Source organism: Pithys albifrons, chromosome 6 (genome assembly GCF_047495875.1).
Source record: "Pithys albifrons albifrons isolate INPA30051 chromosome 6, PitAlb_v1, whole genome shotgun sequence".
In the NCBI taxonomy this organism is placed as follows: Eukaryota; Metazoa; Chordata; class Aves; order Passeriformes; family Thamnophilidae; genus Pithys; species Pithys albifrons.
Genome location: NC_092463.1, coordinates 1,867,020 through 1,894,231, shown reverse-complemented (window position 1 = coordinate 1,894,231; position 27,212 = coordinate 1,867,020). Strand labels below are relative to the sequence as shown.

Sequence of the window (27,212 nt, the reverse complement as noted above, 5' to 3'; positions counted from 1 at the left end):
CTAAACCCAAACCTTGGGGACACCTGAAACCCCCAAATTATCCTTAATGGGCACATGAGCCCCACAAAATTAGACCTCAGGGGGCACCTCAACGTTCCAAAATTAACTTGGATGGGGACCTGAGCCACCTCCTGAAATCAAACCTTGGGGGGTACCTGAAGCCCCCAAAATTAACCTTGGGGGGCACCTGAACCCCCCCAAAACAAAAACCTTGAGCACAAAAAGGAGGGAAGAAGAGGAGGGGAGTTTAGCACATAAAATTACAGCTGTTACAAGACCCACTCACAAAACTTCCCTTCCTCTAGGATACGAATTTGCTCCCAAACCTCCTTTCCTGAAATAATTAATTTTCACAGATTGTAAAAACATCAAAAACTTGTCAAAATGTATCTCAAGTCTCTATAAAACTTTAATGACTGTGCTCCTGTTAACTAAATATTTGAAACAGAAAAATAGCCCGGTACTACATTTGCTCTTTTTAAACAATAAATAAGCAAATTTTTGTTTGGTTTTTTTTTAACAAGAATGAAATATAAACTTTACACATCCAAAATACAATATACAACTTATTTCCAAAAGGACTTGGTGATGACAGAAACTGAAACCAGGTGATGAGCAGAAGGTTTCCTGCTGACATGAGGTCACGCTGCTCGTCGCAGGTTTTTCTTCAAGTTCCACAGTTCCCTTATGGATTTTCCCACTTGGAGCACAAGGTTGGGCTCCATCATTTAAAGGGATGGTGAGGGAGAGGCTGCTGGAATCACACAGCAGGATTTGGTTCCCAGATTGTTACCTTTAAGACTGACGGGTGTGGATCTCCCCAGGACACTGTTGAACTAATTTAGGCTGATGTGATAAGGCTGGAGGAAGATTTTTAGATTTAAGCCATATTTTATCCAACTGAAAGAGTTTTGTATCATGTCCCCTTCCAAAAGAACAAGTTGTATGGACTGTCTCCTGAAGACCACAACAGAAATGAACAATATATACAAATGAAGTCCTATCAGTTTTCTACGCAGAAAACAAGAGAGACTTCCCATAAAAAGGATTTCTTTTGTTCTCAAACTTCACTTAGAAACTCAGCTTAACACACAGTCGTTCTGGAACACCAGTAAAGTTCACTAACAAACAGCTGGGGGTGTCCCAGGGTTCCCCAGCCCTCCCTCATCTGGTGCTGAGCTGGTTTTGTCTCTCGGTCTCAGCTTTCCTCTCCTGCCGGTGGGTCACTGCAGCCCAGAAGGTGATTTTCTTCAGCACTTCCTGCAGCAGTTTGGATGGCAAGTGGGGAATTTGGTTCTCCAGGAGAGCTGCATTCTTCCCAATGCAGTCAAGACACAGCCTGGAGGAGGAAAAGAGGAAAAAAAAAAGAACTATTTCAGTAAATGGTGTATAATCTGAAGACAGGAAGGAGACCCCTCATTAGTGTTGTGCACTAATCACAGGTGTTTGCAGTGCAGGGCAGGGGGATGACACACCCCCAGTGATTAAACTGCTGTGGATCATCACACATTGCAGGGCTCAAGTATTTCCTGGGGAGGTAAATTGGTGTTTTACCTGCCTGTGCAGGAGCAAATAACCCAAATAACCCCGGGAACACCCTGGGCTGGTGGAAGGTGACCCTGCCCGTGGCAAGGGGTGGGACTGGACGGTCCTCCAGGTCCCTTCCAGCCCCAACCTGCCTGGGATCCAGGGATTCTGTAACCACAACTCACCTGAGGAGGGAATAAGGCTGAGTCTGAAATATCAACAAGTCACTGCAGTGACCCTGTGAAGAGGAAAAAGAACCATTAGAATGGCAAACAACAGTTTATCTCAGCAATAGTGCTGTTTTCTAGATTAATGTCACATTAATTACCACATGCATGATTTAAAACTGGTAATACCTAAATAACTACTTATGAAGAATCTGAATTACAAATTCCTCTTTAGTCCATCAGTCAAGGAAGTTTCAGGTGGGGATTCCTCAGTGGTCCATAATTTATACTCGTTTCAGTCATCAATTTGAGCCAACGTCTCAATCCATTTGTTTGTTGGATTTTTTTTAAATTTAAATCCCATCTATATAAATACATTCATTGATTTGCTCAGAGAGGTTGTGGATTCCCCATCCCTGGGAGTGTCCCAGGCCAGGTTGGACAGGGCTTGGAGCAGCCTGGGCTGGTTGGTGGGAGGTGTCCCTGCCCATGACAGGGGTGGGATGGGATGATTTTTAAAGTTCCTTCCAACCCAACCCATTCTATGATTTTATATCAATTGGAATTATCATAATAATAGGATTGATTATCCAGTTTACTGACTGTGTCCATGAAAAGCAAGTCATCTTTGCTCCCACCAAACACCATCACTTCTCCTTCTTTCCCCAGGCAGGCTGTGTGCCACAATCTAGAGAGAAAACCACAAATGCAGTTAGTGCCCAGCTGTGTTATCAGCAAGACAAAGACATTCTATCAGAAGTGTTCAGTGGTAAAACACAGTACCTTAAAATATATTGCTCGTTTGTTTAACAATGTAAAAGGAGAGAGCAATGTGACTATCCATCTCATGAGAATTATTTTCATGCAGACCAATATATTTTATCATTATTTGACTCTCCTGGTTATATAAACTTTGTCTTATTTATCACTACAGTGGAAAAGTTTTATACAAAAACATAACTCTACAAACAAAGCTTTTGCCAAGGATGGCTCTTCTTTTCCTTTTTAAATTTTCCACTATTCCTTTGATTCAGAAGTACAACTCCAGTGGCTTTCAGCCTGTGGGGTCCTCAGTCCTGACTCAGACCCCTGAGCAGCAGGAGCATCAGTTATCCTGTTTCAGTCCTTACACTTCCCCCAGAGATTCCTGGGGATCATTTCCTGTGTGTCAGTCACATCACACCAGGCTTTGTGTTGTGCTTATAAGAATACATGATGTAAAAAGCCCCCACAAAACCAAAACCTGCTTTTATAATCAAAGACTCTGCAGCCACACCTTGCTAGGTTTATTTTTTATTATTAGCAGATTTTCTGCTGGTCTCTCACCACTGCAGTGAATGGCACAGGATGATCCCCACAGAGCTCTGGCCCTTTACAGCTACTGAACCAAATAAAATGCACCACTAAACTTTCATGCAAAAGTAACTGTTCCCACTTTCTCTATCAGTCCTTAGGCTAAACTGCATCCCACCTTTTCCCTTCCTCATACCTGTGGATAGATCTGTCTCTGCCTGATCTGCTTTAGGAAAACTCTGGCCTGGACTTGGTCACGAAGAAGAGTGGGAAGCCTTTCCTGCCTGGGCTCTGGTGACATCCTATCTCGCAACCTGAGGCTTTTCCTACAGCCTGCCAGAGTCTCTGTCCTCCCACGGCTGCTCTAACTTATCACCTACACATGCTGACAGAGCAGGGAATTGCCAGCACACACAGCCTTCAGACACAGCAGCACCTGGCAAGGAAAACACTGGCAATTCAGGAGTTAAACACTTTGTTCTCTGTTTAAACCCGGCGTGCAAAACGTTGGCTGAAGTGCCACACAGGGATGGAAAGAAGAACAGTATTTTCCACCAGTACAGAGTCACCTGAGAAGGCAATTTTTTAGAAAGCACTAAAACTGAAGGTTAAAGGAAATTATTCTTCACAGAATTTAGGGAGGGAATCAAATTTGCAGAGGCATCAGGCAAAGACACTGATGAATGTGAGCTGTACTGTGTATTATTATACAATAACAGAAATCTTTATAAAATAAGTACACATACATGGATTATTGCCCTGTACTTTAGGTCATAGAGGAACTCTGCACCTTTTCCAGCTGCAGAAATCCTGAGTGAGTACAGGGGTACAATTATGCTACAAGGAAGTACTTCACACTCAAACTAGTTCAATACACACACATAAAGGCATGGCTGCTTTTATCCATGTTTCCAGGAGCCATTCCAATCCCACCTGGAGTGTTCCTGTGCCACCTGCTGCAGGTGACCCTGCCTTGGCAGAGGGGTTGCACAGGAGGATCTCCAGAGAGCCCTTCCACCCCACCCATTCCGTGACTCTGGGACTTTCTGAGAAGGGTGAATGAAGTTTTGGGGGGTCCTTTCCCTCAGTAATGAAGCCCTGAGCCTCCATCCCAAACACCCAGATCCTCAGGGGATGGAGCAGCACAGGACATGTTTGGAATGGGGGAGCTCTGAGGTCCTGTCAGGATGGGATCCCAGGGCTCTGCTCTCCCAGGACAGGCTGGGCTGTGTGTGCACAACAGCTCCACTTGTATCCCACTGTGGGATGTGCCCTGGAATTGCCTGGGAACCCCCTGGGGCTCAGGAGTCGCTGGTTCCTCCCATCCACCCTCTGCCAAGGGAGGCACAGGGGTTATTCCAGCTCAGCTCCTGGGGCTGCTGCTGCTGTACAAACAGCACATTCCGTCCCTTCCATGATCCCTTTCCATGATCCTCAGTTATAGTAATGGCACACTGGAGGTTTATGAGACCAGCCATGTGTGAAGAACTGAACACAAACCCCTGGCTGCTCCTGCTGGGCTTTACTTGAGGCAGCCACTGGTCCCTTTGCCTAACAGCTCACTGATCATAAAAAGAAAATATTCTATGAAGTTAAGGGAGTTTATTGGCCCTTGACAGAGTCTGAAGTACAAAACTTGGTCTAGCTGTGGCTGTTATATTGAAAAGATACCCTAGAACAGGATAAAACAGGAAGAAAATTAATGGAGGTAAAGATATTTCAGTAACAGAACACAAGGCAGGAATCCTGCAAATGCCAGACCAGAACTGTACATGTTTGTATCATCAAAGGGTGATAGAAAATTGTGCTGAGAGTTCCTGGGTGGATGCAGAGAATGAATTCCATGAAAACCTGGATATTAATTACCTACAGCAAGTCAATTCAATAGTAATTATCTTACAGAGTTAACAAACAAGGTATTTTACTTTTGAACCCTGAAAGATGCATCAACTTTTTTGTGGTTCTCTCCTCCTCTGCTTCTTATAATGTATCAACATTAATCAACTATTATTATTCTCCTTGGTCATCGATTCCCCAAAAGTTCTGTGATTATTTGATTATGTAACAATTATTTTTACTGTAGAACACCAGGTTAGTTGGACACCCAGACCCTTCACCACAAAAACATCTTTCAATGCAAGTAAAGATCAACAATAACAAACACAGAAATTCAAAATGCTGCAAAGGTATGAAGGAAAATAAGGCATTAAAGCAAACCATTCAGCCATAGTGCATTAATTTGCTAAAATACTCATATCATGTTGTTTTAAATTCCTGTTCAACAATTTAAACACCACTTAGTTTGTATAAATGATTAAATTTCAGCAGACATGGTTGTGTTTGTGTACCTAGGCCTACTCTTAGGCAAGTGGGTGAGTTGTTTCCATCCATTAGTTGTAATGCTGTGGATCCAGCCATCACCTGCAGGGTAAGAACATCCATCAGTGCCTTTTCTGGGGCAAAGAATCACCTTTTTATTTATACAGACAGCTCTGTGCTCCAAGGACATGTTACACTCAGGGAGCAGGAACATCATCACTACACTGAGCTGCATTTTTTCACTCTTTGTGATGTAACTGAACACTCAGTGCATTTAAATCTGGAATTAAAATACATTTTAGTTTCTTTTCCTTTGGTTAAATTGAGAAAATCACCCCCTATCAGTGGATTTATCTGTAACACTTAAAATTATCCTCACTCATTTTTTTCATGAAAAGAAAGAAGCTGTTTTTTCTACAAAAGGAACTGAGACTGTCCCACTTCTGTTTAACATTTGTTGCTGATTTGAAGGGCACAATAAAATTATAACCTCTCCAATACTTACTTAAAGGAACATTATCAGAGCTTAGTCCTCCAAAAAGGAAAAGTCTGTCATCTCCTATTGGAGTCAGTGTGTGCCAGGAACGATCCTTTGGTTTCTCTCCACTGATATTAATTCTTGGTGAAACAAAGAAACAAAAAAAAAAAGAACAAATTTGCAAAGAATGCTGAAAATTAACTGGGCAGAAAATGTCAGAGTTTGTCCTAGAATAAGTCTGGATGTTTTCACAGTGAAAAACCAAAGACTAAATGTTTAAATAAACTGCAGGAAAAGAGTTAACTGAGATAAAATTCCATGTGAGGGGTTACAGCCTTTCCAATCCTGGGAAAACTGTAAATGATCCAAGGATTGTGGCTTTACCTTTGATACAAAACCTGCCACCTCTTCAACCATTGTAACAAATGGTGGGCACCCAAATTTTGGGGTAAATGTCAGTGAAAAGGGGATTTTCTAAGTCCAAAACATATGGAGGTTTAGTATTGCAAAGGCACAGTCTGGGCTTTAAAGGTTAAAAAAATATAAACCAGATACTGAGAAGTGACAAAATTTCAATTTTCATGCTGCAAAAAAGTTCTCCCAGTACCAGAAATAACAAAATATTCAACGTTTTGGGTAACAAGTCAGTGGAGCTCAGGGAGGGCAAGGGGATTGCTGGGTAATGGCAGGTGAAGTGACAATTGCAGCTCCTGCTGGAGGACACTCCTGGATTAGGAGGTTTGTGTCATGCAATTCCTTCAGAAACCTGTGCAGAGTTGAGTAAGAGAGAAACTTGACTGGTTAGTGGGGCTTTAAATGAAATCACCACTGCATTTGGAGTTTTTCTGCTCTTATTTCTGCTCTTATTTCTGCTCTTATTTCTGCTCTTATTTCTGCTCTTATTTCTGCTCTTATTTCTGCTCTTGTCTGGGGAACCAGGGGACTTTTGGAACTAAATTCTTTATGTTGGGGTGATCCCTACAAATGCTTGGGGTTTAATGCAGCCACCAGTGCTGATTTTGTGAAGGAAGTTTGGCCAGAAATAACTGGCCAAGCAATTTATGTAAAGACTGTAAACTGCAGTCAAAAATGTAAACAGTGATTTGATGTTGCCCTGAAAGATGCACTGAGATGAAATAAATAATGAATAAATATGAACATTTTACCTCCTCTGAGGAGCCACCACAGCAGCAAACACTGTGAAAAGACTCTTTTTCCCCCTAATACCTTAAATATCTTTTCAGTCCTCTCTGCAGAGGTGCTGGAATGGCTGCACAGGAGGCTCCTAAACATACAATGATCCAAGTCTGCACTAAATCTTGGGAGCTGTGCTTGGATCACAATATGGAAATAACTGAGTTTTGGGAAAATGTTCACTATTTAGGATTTCCTGGTCTTTTAAGGCAGAGACCCTTCCCCAAGCTGTGCTGTAATTAGCCAACTACAGAGACTAAAAGCACCATTCAGAAAACATCAGAGCTGAAATTCCATATGGATAAATGCACCCATCCTGAAAATTAGGATGTTAAATCACTGCATGCTGTGCTTGAAACAGCATCCTCAGTGCTTTGGTGCAGAACAGAAAAAGCTCAGTAACCACTATGAAATTAAATTAAATTGAAATCACAATACAGCAGCTGTTAAAAGAGTCCCCAAACTCTCGTTTTCCTCTTGGAAAAGCTGCAGGATTAGCTCTGGAATTACTTAACAATGTGTTTCAATCTGCTGCAATCAGTTTTAGGTGTTAAGAGAGGGAAACTCACCTTCCAGACCAAGTCCAAGTGTCTAAATTCAGGCAGTGCAAATCATTCATTCTAGTTTGCTAAAACAAAGAAATAAAATCACACTTGTGTTACATGAAGCAAATAACAAGCCAAGGATTTCAGTGAGGCCTTCCTGGGACAGAACATTATGAGTAAGAATATTGTGAGGAAATCTGTACCCATGTGCCTTGTAATATAAATCTTTATGATGTGGCAGATGAAAAGCATTTCTTCTCAAAACAAACATGCAACTCTCAGGAAACTGCCTGTCAGGAATATTTCCAGTCATGCAACAGCACTATGGGGCCAATTTTAGCTCTGAGCAGTGAAGAACTATGTGATATTTATTCACTTCCTGCAAATGTATTTAACTTTCAGCCACAGAATTCATGGTAGGTAAATGCACAAGGTATTTTACTCTCATGGAGTTGCCTCATGGTATTTTTCTTTACATTCTGATCATTCTGTGTCCTCCTGCCTGGTCACTTACTCCTTGGAGTATCCCAGTAGTGCTCAGGACATCCCACAAAAGTCCATCACGTCTGTGGTTTTCTCTCTCTCTCCCTTTCACCAAGTTACTCCAAGCAATGAGAAGGTTTTATGACCTTTGAGCATTTGCCATAAACACAACAAAATGGGAAATACTACACTTTCCTGTCTGCCTGTGATCTGAGAAGGAGAACTGACTGTCTGCCTTAGGCTGGGGGAGAGGCTAAGGAAGGATTTCTTTGCTTTAGATTATTTTCAATGACTCACAACACACTCGACTGCCACCTGTGATTCCCCCAGGCACTACAAAAATATCTGGGAAGTAGGGAAATGTATCTTGCCTTACCTTCCAACTCCTTTTCTCCTAGGGTAGTCCATAGATCTATTAGAATAAGCCTTTCTCCAGCTGGCAGATCCTTTGAGGCAGAAACTAGGCTGGTCATGTAAGTCAGAACAGGAGTAGCTTTACCCCTGAGAGCTCAGCCAGGGAGTTTGAGCCTCCCAAAGCTGTCCATCAGAGCTATGGGAAGTCTCTTGGGGGATTTCAGGGAACAACAAGGCTTTCAGGATAGCTATGGCCTCCTCTGACCAAGCACTTTGCTGTCCTGGAGAAGGGCACATCAACCACAATCCTGGGATGCCTTCAGGGAGGGCACCAGGGTAAGGAAAGGCACAACGTGAGGGTCTGGGGCATTGCCTGAGAAACTTTATCCCTCAAAGGGGTGACTGTAACAACAACATGTCCAGCTGACAGCCAGGGGAACACATCTGTCTTCCATGACAAGTCTATCCAGTTTCCTGCTCCTTCTGGTGGCTATGAAGGAGATGAGGAACAAATTATCCAAGCAGAAAGCAAAACGCTGTTGGTGTCTTCTGTGCACAGCCAGACACTTGGGGCAGGGTGGGGAAAAACCAACATTCTGGCCTCTACAACTGAAAACATTTAATCATCTTGGAATGACACAATTTGATATGAAGGGCATCTATCAAAGAAAGGGAAGGAAGTTGCTGTTATGTTGAAAATTTAGGTTTCAAGAAGATCCTGTCCAAGCCCTCCTCGCTGACTGTCCTTTCCTAGGCATTAGGCAGAAGATGGAGAGGTTTTCAGTTTCCTTGTCCCTGGGAAATCAATGTGTTATAATCTTTACATTCTCATGGTTCAACAGCTTGACAGATGCACAATTACAGCAACCTTCTCTGGAATTCAACACACCATCAGCTGGACATTTCTGTCCAAGACTCAGTCCTTTAACAAAGCCTTTCTACCCAACCCTCACTTGGGAAACTGGAAAGCACACAAGTTTACAGTATCACCACTTGCCATACACAGTTTTCTTGCAGTTTCTCATGTATTTCTAACTGTTATCTGCTACATTTAATCATTCTGACAATCCTACAATGGTTCTTAACAGGCTTAAAAGCCCCAAGCCTCCTAAGAGGGTTTGCACTTCCCTCTGAGCTGGAAGGACTCCTGAGACATTCTGCTTATCTCTGGCATGTTCATTTATTTGCAGCCCAGTAAACATTAACCAGGACCTGCTTTGTCTCAGGATTAACCTTCCAGCCTGATGAAAGGCACTAAGGGTGACATTGTTCTCAGCTCACTGTTCTTACAGCAAATTCTGCACCTCTCCATTCTGGATTTACAGCCAAACAGCTATTCCAGCTCCAACCTTTGCCAGGAGAAGGGCTGCAGTCAGATGGATGTTCAGTGACAGGAAGGATTACAGGAAATACAAACATGCTTACATTAAGGCATCAGATGTGGGAAGAGCTGCTGGAAAGACTCTGGTTTGTTATTTCAGTCTTGGCAAGAAAATTTTCCACTTAAATTAAACATAAGACTTGCATCAACTTTTGGACTACCTCTCCTTCCTTCCCACTTTCTCCCATTTCTGTTTTTCCAGGGGCTTACCTGAAGGAACTGAGTCCACATAACACTTCTGAGCCTGTTTTCAAATGATTCCTGGTACAATTGATTTTGATCATCATCATCATCATCTTCTTTTACCAGTTCTAGCTCCAACTTTGGAAAAAGGTGCCCTTTCCTCCCAGAAAGATGAATAGGAGAAGCCTCATGACACTTCCTGGCCCTTTCTGGTTCCTTGCAGAGCCTTTTCCCTGGGAAGATTTGTATTATGGTGAACTAGAAGGAGAAGGAGGAGCAGAGCAAGCCCGTATTTGCTCCTTAATTTATGGAGAAAAGCAAGACTTCATCCTTTGGGGAGGAGTTACTCCTGTGCTCAGGAAATGCAGTGGGGTTTGATGTCTTTAGCTTTCTTCTTTCATGACTTACATTAATTCCTCACTGAGTGCTCCCTAACCTTTCCAGGTTTCCCTCCATTTCTTTCTAGGATAGAAAGTGAATCAATAACAATCACTAAGGTGAAAATTACACTCTCTGCTCTCCCACAGAATTAAAAACAGCTTTCCACAATTTCATCTTCTCTGACAAGGTTCCCAAGTGGTTTCACTGAAATTTAGCACCTTTTTAAGGAAGCTGGTGCTACATGAGGAACAGAACCACCTTTTCAGATCAGAGCCTTCTGAATCCTGTGGTTAAACAGTTAAGCAGAAGCCCGAGGGCAAATCCTCTGAGGGCAGCTCTGATCGTGCACCAGCACAGAGAGAAATGAAGGGTGAGCTCCAGGTAAATAATAAATCCACTTGCAGAGGCTGCATGAAATCCCAGCTGGAGCTCCAGAGCAGTTCAGCTGAGCACAGCCCTGGGTGCTGTTCTGAGGCAGTGATGGGAATAAGTGGGAGGGCAAGAGCTCCTGAGCTTCATGTTTCACTCTTCACATCTGGGTTTCTTCCCCTCCCTGAAGGAGGAGCAGGACTTGTCTGTGTCAGCAGACAGGGAAGAGAATTCCATGACAGAGCCACGGGGCTCACTCAGCCTGGCATGGACAACCCTGACACACAAGACTTGGCAATTTTTCAGTCTCTTCCAAAATCCCTGCATTTCCTGAGGCTCTTTGCAAACCAAGTGTGCCCAAACCTACAGCTCCCTCAGGCAGAGGTGGGGCTTGAGCAACAACTCCAGAGACCCCGGGCCTGGATCAAAGGCCACATAATGGCAAGAACAAACAGGATCCATTTTGGTTACTTTCTTTCCTGATTGCTCAGAAAAGGTACTTAAACAAAACGTTTTCCTGTGGATGTGGGAGGAAATTCAGACTGGCAATGGGCTGGCCACGGTGTGGCCCCTCTGACCATGGGGCTGGTTTCTGTCTGAGCAAGCAGGGGCAGAAACCTTTGCTAACAGAACTGCACACGTGCCTGGGGACAACATCACAGCAGGGAAAACAGGGAACAGGGAGCAAAGGGCAGTTTTACACTGCTGTCTTTGCCACTTTTTGGGGTTAGGTTATGGCAGCCTCCCAAGATGAAGTTGGTGTATGTTCTCTGTAGGGCATTCCCAAACAGCTAATTCCTTCTTTTCTGCAAAAACTCAGCACTGGGGGCTTTCAAAAGCTTCTTCACTGTTACTTTTCAGAGCAGTAGAGATAGAAAACATTCAGTCTCATCCTCTAGATGAGTAGCATTAAAGGCTCTAAATTAGCTGTAGTGAAAAGAGCTAAAAACTTAAATTTATAAAAAAATACAAGAGTAGACAGTAACTTGAACTGGAAGGGGTTTACTTGCCTCAGAGAACCTGTTTCTGACATTAAAGCTTCAGCAGAGAGGAACTGAAGAGAAAATCTCCTCTGACTAGAGAAATTCAGTGTGTGGCTGAGAGGTTCAGTATCTCCTTGCTTACCATGTTGGCTTCATGGTTTTTGGGCACAGACAAGCAGGGGGTGATGCCTGTGACTTTGGGTCACAAAGAGGCAGGAGGAGTTAAGGTTACACAGCCACAATCCAGCCTTAATTAAAATGTGCACTGATTGCTTCCTACACAGACAGCTCTTCAACTGTTACCTCTTCCAGACATCTGTGCTGCAGTCACTTATGAGCAACAAGTGACAAAAGGTTAAATTATAAAGCCAACTCCAATCTGGTATTTACTATACAGTCACCTGGGTTTCCTCTTTTTGGACAATTAGTGCTTCATCACTGATATGACAGAGAGAAGACAGGCTCTTCTTTTTGGAGAGGGTGATGAATTCAGAGCCCTTCCAACATCCAGCTTAGGGCAAGACATTTTGGTTTTGTTCCCGACTATGAAGTGATTTTTAATTACAAAAATAACAGGCAAGAAAAGAACATTACTGCCAAGAGAATGGCCCATTACCAGCACTCGTCCTCCAAAGATGTAGCCTCTGTTTCCCAGCACAGCACACGTGTGAGCTGCTCGAGGCTGAGGGGGATCCCCGCCCTGCAGGAGCCAAAACAAGATCCTTCAGAACATCAAACCTTTATCTTCTTTATCTTTCTAAAGTGCAAACCATCAGGAACTGCCACTAAAATCCCTGGGTGGCACATCTTAAAATTTGATGTTACAGCCACCTGTGTAAATCAGAAATAAAGAGCAAAACTGGCTCTTACTTTTCAGTGGTACTTTTTATTTTTTTGGCATTTAGTTTTATTGGAACTTCAGCACATCTTATAAAGACCATAAAATACTGTCTGACACTCTTTACAACTCAAAACTTACTCTTATGTGAACTCACCTGGATTCTGTGAGCCTTTGGAGAATATCCTGATATCAGTGTCAGCAATTCTGGAATATTCCAGTGCTTTGTCTTTCCAGTGCTCATTTTACAGTAATTTTACACTCCCAACAGTTGCATTAAAGTTGAACACAAAGCTTTATCTCAAACTATCCCCCAGAGACACAAAGCTGTACCATCTCCTAATGCATCCAGACTTCTCTGGAATTTAGGACAATTTCTACATCAGAACCAGAGTAAAGAACAAACACCAATCTAAAAACACCCCACAGGAAAAAAAAAATTCCTATCAGTGGTGAATTTTCCACATTCCAAAGGAACTGGGTGTCCTGTTTAATGTTACAAGCCTGGGCAATATTAAGCACATTTAAATTACTTTTCCCAGCATCAATTTCTAGAGCAGAGTAACTATTCAAAAGAGTGAAATCACAACTGTGTCAAGAGATGAGATTCAAAAACACTCACTCTAATTGGTGGTTGAAACCAAGTCTGTGTGGTTGTATCAAACACATGAACATCATTGTGCCATCCCCAGAATATCTGTCCCTCCTGAAAAAGAAGTTTAGAAAATTAAAAATAAATATACTTTATTTCAAAGTCTTTGAGCTTATTGAAGGACACAAACCTGGATGGGATCTGTCAAACCACAAAATGAACTAAAATACAGAGTTTTATTTAAAAATACATTAATATTTTTAATTATGATGCAGCAGTTCAGGTCTAGATGAAGGTCAGCAGCAACCAGGTATGTTAAGGCTGATGCCACCTGGAAATGAGCTCCAACATCAATCCCTGCACTGGGCAAATTTTACCTTCTAATTTTTATTGTAATATACTGAGAAATAAATAGATTGTACAAAGTAGTGCATTTCTGCAATTCAACCTTTAACATGTGATGTCAGGAGCTCCATTCTATTCAATACACATTTTATTTCTCATTAATTCCTGTCTCTAAGCACTCTGATCAGTCTCTTTTCTATTAACTGTAAGAAATTATTATGGGAAAGTTATTACATTGTTACAAAAAAACCAACCCAGGCACCTTTCTGGATAACAAATGAAATAAATTAACTAGGACTAGTTGTCAGTTAGACTCAGGAAGCCATAAACTCCCTAATGTTATCTTTAAAGAAATAAATTCTAAAATTTTCTGGGAGTTTCAGCTTTCAAATATGTCTTCAGATTAAACAGTGCCTTTTTTCCTGCCTTTTGTTTCCCTGCACTGGGACTTGGAATCTGTGGATTCCAACGTGCAGGATCTGGAATTTCAGATCTCAGGAGACTCCAATTTGCATTTTTGCTGATGCCATAAATAAAAGGAAAATCAGAGAGATTTTCATACTCACTGAGTTCACTATAAAGGATCTTTTTTTTGAGAATCAGAAAGGACAAATCACTTGGAATTGTGACAAATCTTACCCAAAATGCATCGTGGACATCGAAACAATCACTCAGCTCATTGTGCTTCCTACAGCCATAGCCACCAAAATATATTAGCCTAAAAGAACAACAAAACAAGGTCATTTAATTAACAACACTCAAATCAATAAGCTGCAATAATTAGTTTCAAATTTGGGGTTACCTGCTGCACTAGTAGTAACAAACTGAAAATACTGCACATTACACCTGATTATGCAAACCTTAACGAGGTGAAAGTAATAATTACACCCTCAACAAGCCTGACACAAATCCACAGCAGCAAAGAGGTTCAAGGCACCTCCAAGTCTATTCCTCTCTCCAAAAGCTTTTTCATTTCAGGTATGACTCTCAAAATTATTGAACACACAGGACAGTGCAATGCCTCGTTCTGCTCCAATTCCTGCCCTTCCCTAGGGAAATTCCTGCACTCCTGCTTTATCTGTTGGCCTCCTGTGTGCATCCTTTGGCAGGAAATGTTCCCAAGGGTCACCCCACTGGCTGCCTGGGACACAAAAAGCTCTGTCTCTGTTTCAAGGGAGACTTTCCAAGGGGGCACTGCGGAACAAATCACATTGCAAGGATCGTTACACACCTCCCAGCCTAATATTCCACCCATGAACTGGCCATCCATAGCAAAGCTTCCTAAGTCTGGCTTAACTCCAGCCTGTGAGGACACTTGCTCTAGTTGCTAGTGATCCTGGGAGAAGGCAATTTAGGAAATGGTGAAGCTCATTCCAGACTGACATTCCTAGGGAAACAGAGTTACTGACAGCATTGTGCAAGACACCAAGACATCCTCATCCGCAAACTCACCAGGAAATTGTAATGTTTAACACTTTCTTTCAATGAAAAGGTCCCACTCTGACACCTAAAACACCTGATTTTCTCAGTATGCAATTACATGATACTCTGAGTGAATTTAGTGTTGAATGATCTGGTATTAACAGCTAAGGAGTTGTTAAAATATCTGTGATTTCCTGTCTCTTGCAGCTCAATTAGAATCACAAAAGCAGAGGTATCATGTTAAAATATCTGTGATTTCCTGTCTCTTGCAGCTCAATTAGAATCACAAAACCAAGAGATATCATGTTAAAATATCTAATTTCCCATCTCTTGGAGCTCAATTAGAATCACAAAACCAAGAGATATGTTAAAATATCTGTAATTTCCCATCTCTTGCAGTTCAATTAGAATCACAAAACCAAGAGATATCATGTTAAAATATCTATAATTTCCCATCTCTTGCAGTTCAATTAGAATCACAAAACCAGAGGTATTGCAGCTCAGCACAACCTCTTCAGATGGGGAGTCCAGAAACAGAAAATCCATTCACATTTGATAATGTTAATTGTAAATTATATTCTTTCTTGTTTAGAACAATTTCAATAACAAATCACTCCCACAGGACTTTCTTGTGACCACTTTTATGCCACAAGATCCAGGCACTTCCCACAATAAACACAAAATCTGGAGTATTTATTTCTAGCTAATAATTTTGATAAATACACTTTTACAAGACAAATATCTAGGCTGGCTCAGTTCTTGAAAAATAAAGATAACCCCTAAAATGCCTTTGCAACTGCCAGCTATTAAAATCCTTGAAAACACATTAAGTACATATTATTGAGGCAATAATTACATTAATTACATTAATCAATACAATAAACAAGTCACTTTACACTGATTTTTAACATGTTAAATCCATAAATAACAGATGCATAATGATTTTTTATCTGAAGTCTCAAAGCATTCCACAAACTTTCACTGAGTTTCCCACCCCTCTCCTAAAGTGGGTTTTACTTACCATAATCCAGCCTAAATGTGAGAAAACTCTGGTACAAACTGTCACACAAAATCCCACAGCAAGCCAAGCTAAGAGTGAGTTTTCTGACTCCCAGACCTGTGTGCTCTTCACTTTACAGCCCTTCCTCCCTGCAATAACACATATCAAATATTCTGAATGTGTTACCTGTCCTTATACACCCAGCAGGAGAGCTTGTCACGTGGGGTGGGAGGCTGACCTGTAAAGTTTGTGATTTTTTTCCACCTGTAGGTTCCGGTTTTTGTTCGCAAATTAACGTAATAGAGCTTAAAAGAAAAATAATTACAACGTTTTCAGTGCAAAGGGCAGCAAAGAAAGCAGCACAAATCACCAAGAGAACACACCAGTGGGAATTTAAAACGCAAAGGAACTGGCAGTGAAGTTTACAAGATGTAGCAACACCCAGGAAGAGCCAAATACACCACAAAAATACAGTTAAAGGGTGAGAATTGGCAGGAAATTTCCCTGCCTGATGAGAGGCTCCATTTCACTTATTTTCTAGTCAGGAGTGAACTCTTGAGTTCATCTTCATTAAGGGATAAAACAACTAATTTAATCTACTTTGCTAATTCAGTCTTCAGTTACCAAGACAACAGGTAGCTCTGGTTTAACTTTAATTATTTAATAATTAATTATATTTAAAAATTAATTAAATTAAATATAATTTATTATCTTTAAATTTAATTTTAATTATATTCATTGTAATAATTATTAAATTATTACTTAACCTGATTATACACAGTAATCACTAACAAAGAAAAGAATAAAGGTGATATTCTATTATTAGTCTCATTATGGCTGTCAAAATATTTTTTTAAAAAAGCCATTGGGAAAACACTGGCAGTTTTCAGTAATAATTATTAAATTATTAATTAACCTGATTACATGCAGTAATCACTAACAAAGAACAAGAATAAAAGTGATATTCTATTATTAGTCTCATTATGACTGTCAAAATATTTTTTTAAAAAAGCCATGGGAAAACACTGGCAGTTTTCAGTAATAATTATTAAATTATTACTTAACCTGATTACATGCAGTAATCACTAACAAAGAACAAGAATAAAAGTGATATTCTATTATTAGTCTCATTATGGCTGACAAAATATTTTTTTAAAAAAGCCATTGGGAAAACACTGGCAGTTCTCAGTAATAATTATTAAATTATTAATTAACCTGATTATACACAGTAATCACTAACAAAGAACAAGAATAAAGGTGATATTCTATTATTAGTCTCATTATGACTGTCAAAATATTTTTTTAAAAAAGCCATTGGGAAAACACTGGCAGTTCTCAGGAAAGAGTTTTGCCAAAATTAAGTTTTCTCTCAAATTTCTCCTGAATTCAAGCACAAAATGCACCAGACAAAGAGGAAATCAGGGTTATTATTCACTGAAATCCAGTGTTATGGAATCAAACCAGCACAATACCCGATTGCTGTATCCTTTGTCATCAAATCCCCCAAAGATGTAGAGCCTCCCGTCGATGCTGGCGCCGCAGCTCCCGGACATGGAGGTGGGCAGCTCCCCCTCCATCAGGTGCATCGTCCTGCAAGGCAAAAACACACCAAGCCCTGTCAGATCTGAGGCACTTTAATAACCCCAAACCACATTTGTTAATATATTTATTAGTAATATTTAGACTTGAAGCTAAAAATACAGTTTGGGCCATGGCAGTCAGCAAGAGGACAAGGGGGCATGATGGGTGGGAATCCCTGCAGCCAAAGAGCTGACAGTTCCAGGGTGAGGTTGAAGGGCAGCTGTGCCACATGTGCACACAGGGGATGCCCAGCACAGTGTGGAGCTGCCCTGATGAGTCCACAGCCATCTCCCACCAACCTTCCCACTGTTCAGGCAGCAGTTCTGTCATTCCTGCTGGACTGTGATCCTGCTTTCTGGAGCACAAGTGCTGTGGGGAGAGGCTGAGGGAGCTGGGGGTGTTCAGCCTGGAGAAGAGGAGGCTCAGAGGTGACCTCAGCACTGTCTGGAACTGCCTGAAGGGAAGTTCTGGCCAGCTGGGGGTTGGTCTCTTCTCCCAGGCACTCAGCAATAGGACAAGGGGGCACGATGGGCTCAAGCTCTGCCAGGGGAAATTGAAGTTGGAGAGCAGGAAAAAATTCTTTGCAGAGAGAGTGCTCAGGGATTGGAATGGGCTGCCCAGAGAGGGGGTGGATTCCCCATCCCTGGAGGTTTTTCAACTGAGCTTGGCCGTGGCACTGAGTGCCATGATCTGGTAAAGGGACTGGAGTTGGATCAAGGGTTGGACTTGATGATCTCAGAGGGCTTTTCCAACCCAATCCATTCTATGATTCTGTGGCACTGAGTGAGAATCCACCACGTCTTGATCCAACCCCACTGCGATCACCAGCCCAGGGCACGGAGTGGAATTGGATCCCAGTGGGGTTGAATCAAGGGTTGGACTTGATGATCTTTGAGGTCTTTTCCAACCCAATCCATTCTATGATTCTGTGATTCTATGGATGTGGCACTGAGTGAGAATCCACCCCATCTTGATCCAAGGCTATTGAATCCACCATTTCTTGATCCAACCCTACTGTGATCACCAGCCCAGGGCACTCTGTGCCCTGGGCTGGTGATCACAGTGGGGTTGAATCAAGGGTTGGACTTGATGATCTCAGAGGTCTTTTCCAACCCAATCCATTTCTATGATTCTGTGACTACCACAGTGAAAATTGTGTGTTTATAAAACATCTCGATTTTTCTGTAGGTGAAATTCATATGAAAAGAGTTTTAGTAGGGCTGGAACACTGGTTGTTCCACACACAGAAGTTCTAATAACTCCAAAACCTCCTGCAATGAGCAAATGGCACTGCTGTCATTTTACAAAGGGAAAAGTGAGCAGTGAAAACTGAGCACAAGTGAAAATTCCTGCAGTTCCCATGCCCTGCATGTGGCCAGCTGTGTGTGCTGTGAGCTCAGGGAGATGCTGGGGATAAATATAACCCTGACAAAATAAAAGTTAGGTTTAACCCAGATCACCTTCCTGATCCCAGTTCCTGATCCAGGAAAAAGGGGGGAGAAGGAGGGCAGGGAAAAAGGGGGGGGGGAAGGAGGGCAGGGAAAAAGGGGGGGGGGAAGGAGGGCAGGGAAAAAGGGGGGGGGGAAGGAGGGCAGGGAAAAAGGGGGGGGAAGGAGGGCAGGGAAAAAGGGGGGGGAAGGAGGGCAGGGAAAAAGGGGGGGGGGAAGGAGGGCAGGGAAAAAGGGGGGGGGGAAGGAGGGCAGGGAAAAAGGGGGGGGGGAAGGAGGGCAGGGAAAAAGGGGGGGGGGAAGGAGGGCAGGGAAAAAGGGGGGGGGGAAGGAGGGCAGGGAAAAAGGGGGGGGGGAAGGAGGGCAGGGAAAAAGGGGGGGGGGAAGGAGGGCAGGGAAAAAGGGGGGGGGGAAGGAGGGCAGGGAAAAGGGGGGGGGGAAGGAGGGCAGGGAAAAAGGGGGGGGGGAAGGAGGGCAGGGAAAAAGGGGGGGGGGAAGGAGGGCAGGGAAAAAGGGGGGGGGGAAGGAGGGCAGGGAAAAAGGGGGGGGGGAAGGAGGGCAGGGAAAAAGGGGGGGGGAAGGAGGGCAGGGAAAAAGGGGGGGGGGAAGGAGGGCAGGGAAAAAGGGGGGGGGGAAGGAGGGCAGGGAAAAAGGGGGGGGAAGGAGGGCAGGGAAAAAGGGGGGGGGAAGGAGGGCAGGGAAAAAGGGGGGGGGGAAGGAGAGCAGGGAAAAAGGGGGGGGGGAAGGAGAGCAGGGAAAAAGGGGGGGGGGAAGGAGGGCAGGGAAAAAGGGGGGGGGGAAGGAGGGCAGGGAAAAAGGGGGGGGGAAGGAGGGCAGGGAAAAAGGGGGGGGGAAGGAGGGCAGGGAAAAAGGGGGGGGGAAGGAGGGCAGGGAAAAAGGGGGGGGGAAGGAGGGCAGGGAAAAAGGGGGGGGGGGAAGGAGGGCAGGGAAAAAGGGGGGGGGGGAAGGAGGGCAGGGAAAAAGGGGGGGGGGAAGGAGGGCAGGGAAAAAGGGGGGGGGGAAGGAGGGCAGGGAAAAAGGGGGGGGGGAAGGAGGGCAGGGAAAAAGGGGGGGGGGAAGGAGGGCAGGGAAAAAGGGGGGGGGGAAGGAGGGCAGGGAAAAAGGGGGGGGGAAGGAGGGCAGGGAAAAAGGGGGGGGGGAAGGAGGGCAGGGAAAAAGGGGGGGGGGAAGGAGGGCAGGGAAAAAGGGGGGGGGGAAGGAGGGCAGGGAAAAAGGGGGGGGGGAAGGAGGGCAGGGAAAAAGGGGGGGGGGAAGGAGGGCAGGGGAAAAGGGGGGGGGGAAGGAGGGCAGGGGAAAAGGGGGGGGGGAAGGAGGGCAGGGGAAAAGGGGGGGGGGAAGGAGGGCAGGGGAAAAGGGGGGGGGGAAGGAGGGCAGGGAAAAAGGGGGGGGGGGAAGGAGGGCAGGGAAAAAGGGGGGGGGGAAGGAGGGCAGGGAAAAAGGGGGGGGGGAAGGAGGGCAGGGAAAAAGGGGGGGGGGAAGGAGGGCAGGGAAAAAGGGGGGGGGGAAGGAGGGCAGGGAAAAAGGGGGGGGGGAAGGAGGGCAGGGAAAAAGGGGGGGGGGAAGGAGGGCAGGGAAAAAGGGAAAAAGAGAAAAGAAGGGGGCAGAGGCACAAAGAAGGGGAAGTTATTCTTGAGTTGCACTGTATTATGCAATTAAGTAATGACAAAAAAACGTAATTTTTAAATAGATTAAGAACCCAAGTGTCCACTGTTTAACTGTTCTTTCTAACATAAAAGTTAATGTATGAAGAACTGAGCCAACATAAACTTCCAAAGAAATGCACCTGTTTCAACAGAGCCTCAAGCTGACCATTCAAACATTCCATTGAACACAATAATTAGACTTTAGGCATGGATGTGTTTCCTGGAGTTAATTCCCAAGCACACAGGTCAGTTCTTCAGTCTTCACACTAAACAGCAACTAAAACTCAAGAACTTGGCCAGTAACTCACGTCACTGAAGCCTCTTCACTGAAGTTCATTGTCATCAATGCAAAGATGAACTTCATATATTAATTAAACATAAATGATGCAACTTGCCATAACCCACTGTCCATTTCATAGATCCAGAGCTCGTCGTTGGGCAGATAAACTTCATTTTCTTCAATGGACTGAAATGGAAAAGAAATGTGCAAATGTTCAATCAATTATGCCTCACACACCACACATTTTAACACGGAATGCCAAACCTTGTTACTAAGCAACACAGAATAACCTTTAGGAAATAATCTACCAGAGCATAAAAGTCATTATTGCTCTGATCATCACAATTTTAAATTAATTTATTTTGAAAATAAAGAATTGAATTCCTCATGACCACTCATTAAAGGCAAAGATTGACCAACAATGTTTTGCCAAAAAAAAGATGTGTAGGAACACAACCCAGATTTGGAGCTCCTGAATTAAAATTCATTATCTTTTGTTTAGGGAGATACTTTTAATTAGGAGGCAATTTTTGGCATAACGGAGAAGTGTAGAATAAAAAGCAGAATAGAAAAAGGGAACAGAAAAGCACCAAAAGTTACTTGCAGCAGCTGAGAGAAGGAACTTGAAAGAACAAAATGTCAAATATAAAGGAGAAAATTAATTTCTCTGTGGAACAAAACAAAGAGTCCTGAACAGTGGTCATTAACAAAGAAAAACAATTTAGGAAATAATGATGAGGAAGAACAACAATCAGGAGAAGGAAGCCCAAAAGAATTCAGTGCTCATGCTGAGTAACAGCCACAACATTAATTTCTTTCTAATGCCAAGGCAATAATTAAAGACTGGGAGGGAATAAACAGCCAGAGCCAGTAAATAAACAAGTAAATCAGAAGTGGATCAAAATTAAATGAACGTGAGGAAGTTAAATACAAAACTGATATTTTATTATTGATGATTTAGTTCCTGATACTGTTCACGTGCCTTCAAATGAAGCTTTATTGAGACTTCCTCCATCTGAAAGGGGCAAACCAGGCAGGTACATCCTATTTTTGGTAGGTTTGCCCTGCCAGGTCCCTTTCCTCTGCTGTTCCACACTCCTGGCACCTCCTGACACGTGCACAAGTTGACTCAGTTTCATCTGGATGTGTCAGAGGTCGAGCATTTGCTCCAGAACCAGCTCTGAGCAAACACACTGATGCCAAAAATAAGTTTGCTGGGCAGCAGTGCATCAACAACGTGTTATAAGTTATTTATCTGGGTAAAGTGCTGCTTAAAGAGCAACGATTTTCATAATATTCTCATAAAAAGAGTAATACTGTTTAAAACATTTGCAAAGTTTATCTGATAAAACACATTGTCTGTTTTGAATGTGCCACAAACCCACAATTTTTTGCTATAAAACTTCAGAAAACATTTCACTCACCAGTCCACCCTCAGTTTTAAAGACCAGAGCACAGAAAAGTAACAAGAATTACCAATGATTCAGGTGATATGTAGTTACACAAAGTATTAGGAAGTTTAAATCCAGGAGACTCCAACTAGAATTCTTTGCTTCACTGTGGAAGGCCAAATTTTGTACATTTAAAATTTACCTGAGCCCATTGAAAATTCAGATAGAAGAATATTAAATATATTAATAGGAACATAGTTTCCACTTTATCAAGACAAAGAACAACACCAAGCACAGGTATGTTCACATTTTATGGCAAATGGGCACAGACACCTGAGATAAAATAAAGTGGGTGCATTTAATGTAGAATTATTAATGGCTTTTGTTTGAGAATTTATAGAGCTGACAGACAAGGATTTACTGAGCAGTACCAGAACTGATCTGTTATGAAAAGGAAATAAAAGATGTGGGGTTTAGCCTGACATCAGCCTGAGGTGACTGTCACTGTGAGCTGACCAGGTGACTGTCGCTACAAGGTGACCAGGTGTCACTTTGAGCTGATCAGGTGACCGTCACTACGGGCTGACCAGGTGACCCGTCACTGTGAGCTGACCAAGGGGACTGTCACTATAAACTGACCAGGTGACCGTCACTACAAGGTGACCAGGTGACCGTCACTACGAGCTGACCAGGTGACCGTCACCGTGAGCTGACCAGGTGACCGTCACTACGGGCTGACCAGGTGACCGTCACTACGGGCTGACCAGGTGACCGTCACCGTGAGCTGACCAGCAGTGCTCTCTGAGGGAGGCAGACACACTGTATACACAACTATCAACAAATAAAAAAAGCGGGGACTCGGCAACAGGAACACGAATGACACACTAGAAAACGCCTCTACGAATGAAGCCGAGAGACCCCCTCGGAGGGCAGGGGAAGGGAGGGGAAGCGAACCGGCTCCACCAGCCCGTCCCCACACGTGCTCCGTGACGGAGCGGCCGGAGCGGGGGAAGGAGGGCGGTGATGACCGCGGAGGGAAGAAGGTGACACGAGGGCAAAGGGACAGGAGTGCCGGAGGAGCCCCCTCAGCGCTCCCGCCGCCATTCGAACCGCACCGGCTGAGAGCTGAGGGGCGAAGGGGAACAACCACCATGCCCTGCCCTGCCCGGCCCTGCCGGGGGTCCCGGCAAGGCTGCCCCGCTGCCCTGCCCGCCTCGCCCACTGCCCCTGCCCGCCTCGCCCGCCTCTTACCACGTATCCTCCCCACACGTAGAGAAAGTTCCCATCCACCACGGCGCAGTGGCCGCTGCGCTCCTCGGCCACGCAGAACTGCTCGGCGGGGTCCGCCGCCATCTTAGGGGAGCGGGAGGAGGACGAGGAGGAGGAAGAAGACGGAGCAGCTCGGCCCCCTTACGGTTCGACCGCCTCACGGCCCGGCCCCTTCACGGCCCGGCCCCCTCACGGCCCGGCCCCCTCACGGCCCGGCCCCCTCACGGCTCGGCCCCCTCAGGCCTCAACTTCCTCACGGCCCGGCCCCCTCACGGCCCGGCCCCTTCACGGCCCGGCCCCTTCACGGCCCGGCCCCCTCACGGCCCGGCCCCCTCACGGCTCGGCCCCCTCACGGCTCGGCCCCCTCAGGCCTCAACTTCCTCACGGCCCGGCCCCCTCACGGCCCGGCCCCTTCACGGCCCGGTCCCCTCACGGCTCGGCTCCCTCACGGCTCGGCCCCCTCAGGCCTCAACTTCTTCACGGCCCGGCCCCCTCACGGCTCGGCCCCCTCAGGCCTCAACTTCCTCGCGGCCCGTCCCCCTCACGGCCCGGCCCCTCACAGAGCGGGCCCCTGACGGCCGGGCCTGTTCACGGCTCTGCCCCCTCACGGAGTGGCTCACTCAGGGCTCAGCTCCCTCACAGCCCGTCCACCTCACGGCTCGGCCCCCTCAGGCCTCAACTTCCTCACAGCCCGTCCCCCTCACGGCTCGGCCCCCTCAGGGGCTCAGCTCTCTCAGGATTCAGTCCCCTTACAGCTCGGCTGCCTCACCGCCCAGCCCCTCACGGCTCAGCTCCCTCACGGACCGGCCCCCTCAGGGCTCAGCTCCCTCACGGCTTAGTCCCTCAAACCTCGGCCCCCTCACGGCCCGGCCTCCTCACGGCCCGATCCCCTCACGGATCGGTCCCTCAGGCCTCGGCCCCCTCACGGCCCGGTCCCCTCACGGCTCAGCTCCCTCACGGCCCGGTCCCCTCACGGATCGGTCCCTCAGGCCTCGGCCCCCTCACGGCCCGGTCCCCTCACGGATCGCGTCCCTCCTCCGGGCCAGGCTCCGGCTCCGCCGCCCGGCGCTCCCCGCAGGCGGACGGGAGCAGGAGTGTCCAAGATGTGGGGCCCGCCCCGGGCCGCGGGGAGGGTTAATAAACACTCCGGGAGGATGTGAGTAAACACCACGAGAGGAGGAAAAAGGCGCCCAGAGTAGCAGAGCCAAAGATAAACCCAGTGCGAGAAGGGAAGGGAGAACGGGATCGCAGCGTCAGTCAGGACAAGGGGAATGGCTTCCCACTGCCAGAGGGCAGGGATAGATGGGATGTTGGGAAGGAATTGGTGTCTGGGAGGGTGGGCAGGCCCTGGCACAGGTGCCCAGAGAAGCTGTGGCTGCCCCATCCCTGGGAGTGTCCCAGGCCAGGTTGGACAGGGCTTGGAGCAGCCTGGGCTGGTGGGAGGTGTCCCTGCCCATGGCAGGGGGTGGAACTGGATGGGCTTTAAGGTCCCTACCAACCCAAACCATTCCATGATTCTGTGATGAGACAACCACAGCAGAATCCCTGTCTCTGAAGGTGAGACAATCTATGCCCCTGCCAGAAATAGCACTTATGAAATAGTAGCTGATATTAATTAAACAGTTATATGGTAGTTCAAACACTCTCTTTCCAGTTCTTACACTGTGAGATCAACAACCCAGTGAGTTCCAGCTGAACTGTGGAATTGATGAAATCCAAAATAAAACAGGTACAGTGCTTCAGAAAGAGTAATAAAGTCAAGCTGGGGAGAACCAAGTGCTTTAGTATCTTGTAAAAGGACACCAAAACACAATTATGAAGATCTTCTTGTGAAAGTGGGGCATGTACTTTCTCAGCTGGATCTAGGAGGGAAGACTAAATACTCCTTTCATCAACTGATAATATTAATCATAGAATGTCTTAAGCTGGGAGGGACCCCCAAAGATCATCCAGTCCAACTCCTGACCCTGCACAGACACCCCAACAATCCCACCCTGTCCCTGTCCCACTGTCCAAACCCTCCTGGAGCTCTGGCAGCCCCCACTGCCCTGGGGAGCCTGGGCAGTGCCCACCACCCTCTGGGGGAAGGACCTTCCATGAGATCCAACCCAACCCTGCCCTGACACAGTTCCAGCTGTTCCCTCAGGTCCTGTCACTGGTGACAGAGAGAAAAGATCAGTGCCTGTCCCAAACTCAAAATGAAGCCAGGTACTGATGGTGGTTGAAATGCAGGAGCCAGCATTTGGAGTTAAGAAAAACATGGGTAACAGGGAAACTTATCTGTAGATCAGCAGGTCAGGTGGAGACAATGGGCTGCCTCAGGAGATTTGCACAGTCAGGAGCCCGAGGTTTGCCAGGGGAGCAGTGACAGACATGAAAAGCTCTTTGTCCTGCTCCATGTGACAACACAATTCCATGGATCCAGGTAGATGTGCTGGCTCATGGATCATTGGGATCTCTCTGCTGGACCACTGCTCTCCAGGCTCTGTGATGTCCAACAAAGCCATGGCAGGTGAGAGACAAGGAGCTGGGAATGGCTTCCAGAGCTCCAGACAGATGGCTCAGTGAAACACAGGTCTGCATCTCACACTGGAATACTTTTATATCTCTGGTGGGAGGCTCCAGGCAACCCAAGAGAATCCCAAATACAGCAGGATGCTGTGGGACTGTGCTTTTGGTAATAGCTTTAAATAAAACTAATTTTGGGTGAGGGGCTCATCCCTTCTCCAGGTGCACCTTCCTCCTCAAGGCAAGACATGAGCCAAATGGCAAAATCCCATTTTCTTTGAAGGAGAATAAGCAGTAATTTAGCAAATGGAAGTACTTATGTAAGGATTGGGTTCATAATTTGCACCTGGCTGTGTGCCTGTGATGAAAAATGGATCATATTTCCTGCCAAAATTGCTGAGACCTGTCAGATGGCAGCTTTTTGTCTGAAAAGAGTAGCTGCAGCTTCACCCATGAGCTCCTCCTTGATGAGGAGGAGTGGTTATAAATTATGCAGTTGAGAATGGACTATGGAAAATAGCTGGCATTTTTTGTCTGTGTTTAAATCCCTGCAGACTTTTTTGATCAAAGAACATTCTTTCAGAATTGCTTTGTGAGCCTTCTGTGAACTCAAGCTGGGCTTTGAGAGGTGGGGATGAGTGTTTGAATGAAATGTCATGTATTTTTCATTTGGGGAGAAGGCAGCTGCCCCACAAGGATGGAATCGTGGCTGCCCCATCCCTGGAAGTGTCCAAGGCTGGGCTGGATGGGGCTTGGTGCAACCTGGGATAGTGGGAGGTGTCCCTGCCCATGGCAAAGAAGATGAGCTTTGAGGTCCCTCCCAGCCCAAACTATTCTGTTCTATCATTAGGTGTAAAAACAGCCCTGTGCTTGTCAGCCAAGACAGACCCAGCTGGAAGGGCTCTCTGGTCTGACTAAACATGTCAACAGGTGAAAACAAGGTTCAGTCCCAGGAGTGCAAGCAAGACCAATTCACAGCTGGACGTGATGGATGTTTTGTGGCAGGTAAATCTGGGGCTGGAGAGACTGGACGGGTCAGTCTGGGGTGCTGGAGGTGCAGGGGGAAGGAGGGGGCAGAGGAGGTGTGAGCTACACCTGCAGGGCAACAAACTGATACCGAGCGTGGTTGCATCGGGTGACTTGTGTGTTTCACAGAATCGTGGAATGCTTCAGGTTGGAAAAACCGTCTGAGATCATCCAGTTGTTCCCCCAGCAGT

General features: G+C 45.5%; 1 protein-coding gene across 2 annotated transcripts; it reads right to left on the bottom strand.

Annotated features, from left to right (window-relative positions):
* Positions 1–391: 391 nt before the first annotated feature.
* Positions 392–24,568, bottom strand: KLHDC1 (kelch domain containing 1). 2 transcript variants are annotated; one of them, XM_071557168.1, is made up of 13 exons: positions 23,470–24,568; positions 20,943–21,013; positions 17,327–17,444; positions 16,041–16,159; positions 14,072–14,150; positions 13,118–13,201; positions 12,274–12,357; positions 7,548–7,606; positions 5,812–5,924; positions 5,336–5,408; positions 2,298–2,382; positions 1,713–1,765; positions 392–1,339 (listed from the first exon to the last, which is right to left on the bottom strand). In XM_071557168.1, the coding sequence occupies exons 1-13, from the start codon at positions 23,569–23,571 to the stop codon at positions 1,165–1,167; spliced, it is 1,215 nt and encodes a 404-aa protein (XP_071413269.1). In that variant the 5' UTR covers positions 23,572–24,568; the 3' UTR covers positions 392–1,164. The 2 variants fall into 2 exon arrangements, with proteins under 2 accessions (XP_071413269.1, XP_071413270.1); XM_071557169.1 differs by lacking the exons at positions 20,943–21,013; positions 23,470–24,568 and adding an exon at positions 20,688–20,793.
* Between the last annotated feature and the right edge of the window lie 2,644 nt (positions 24,569–27,212).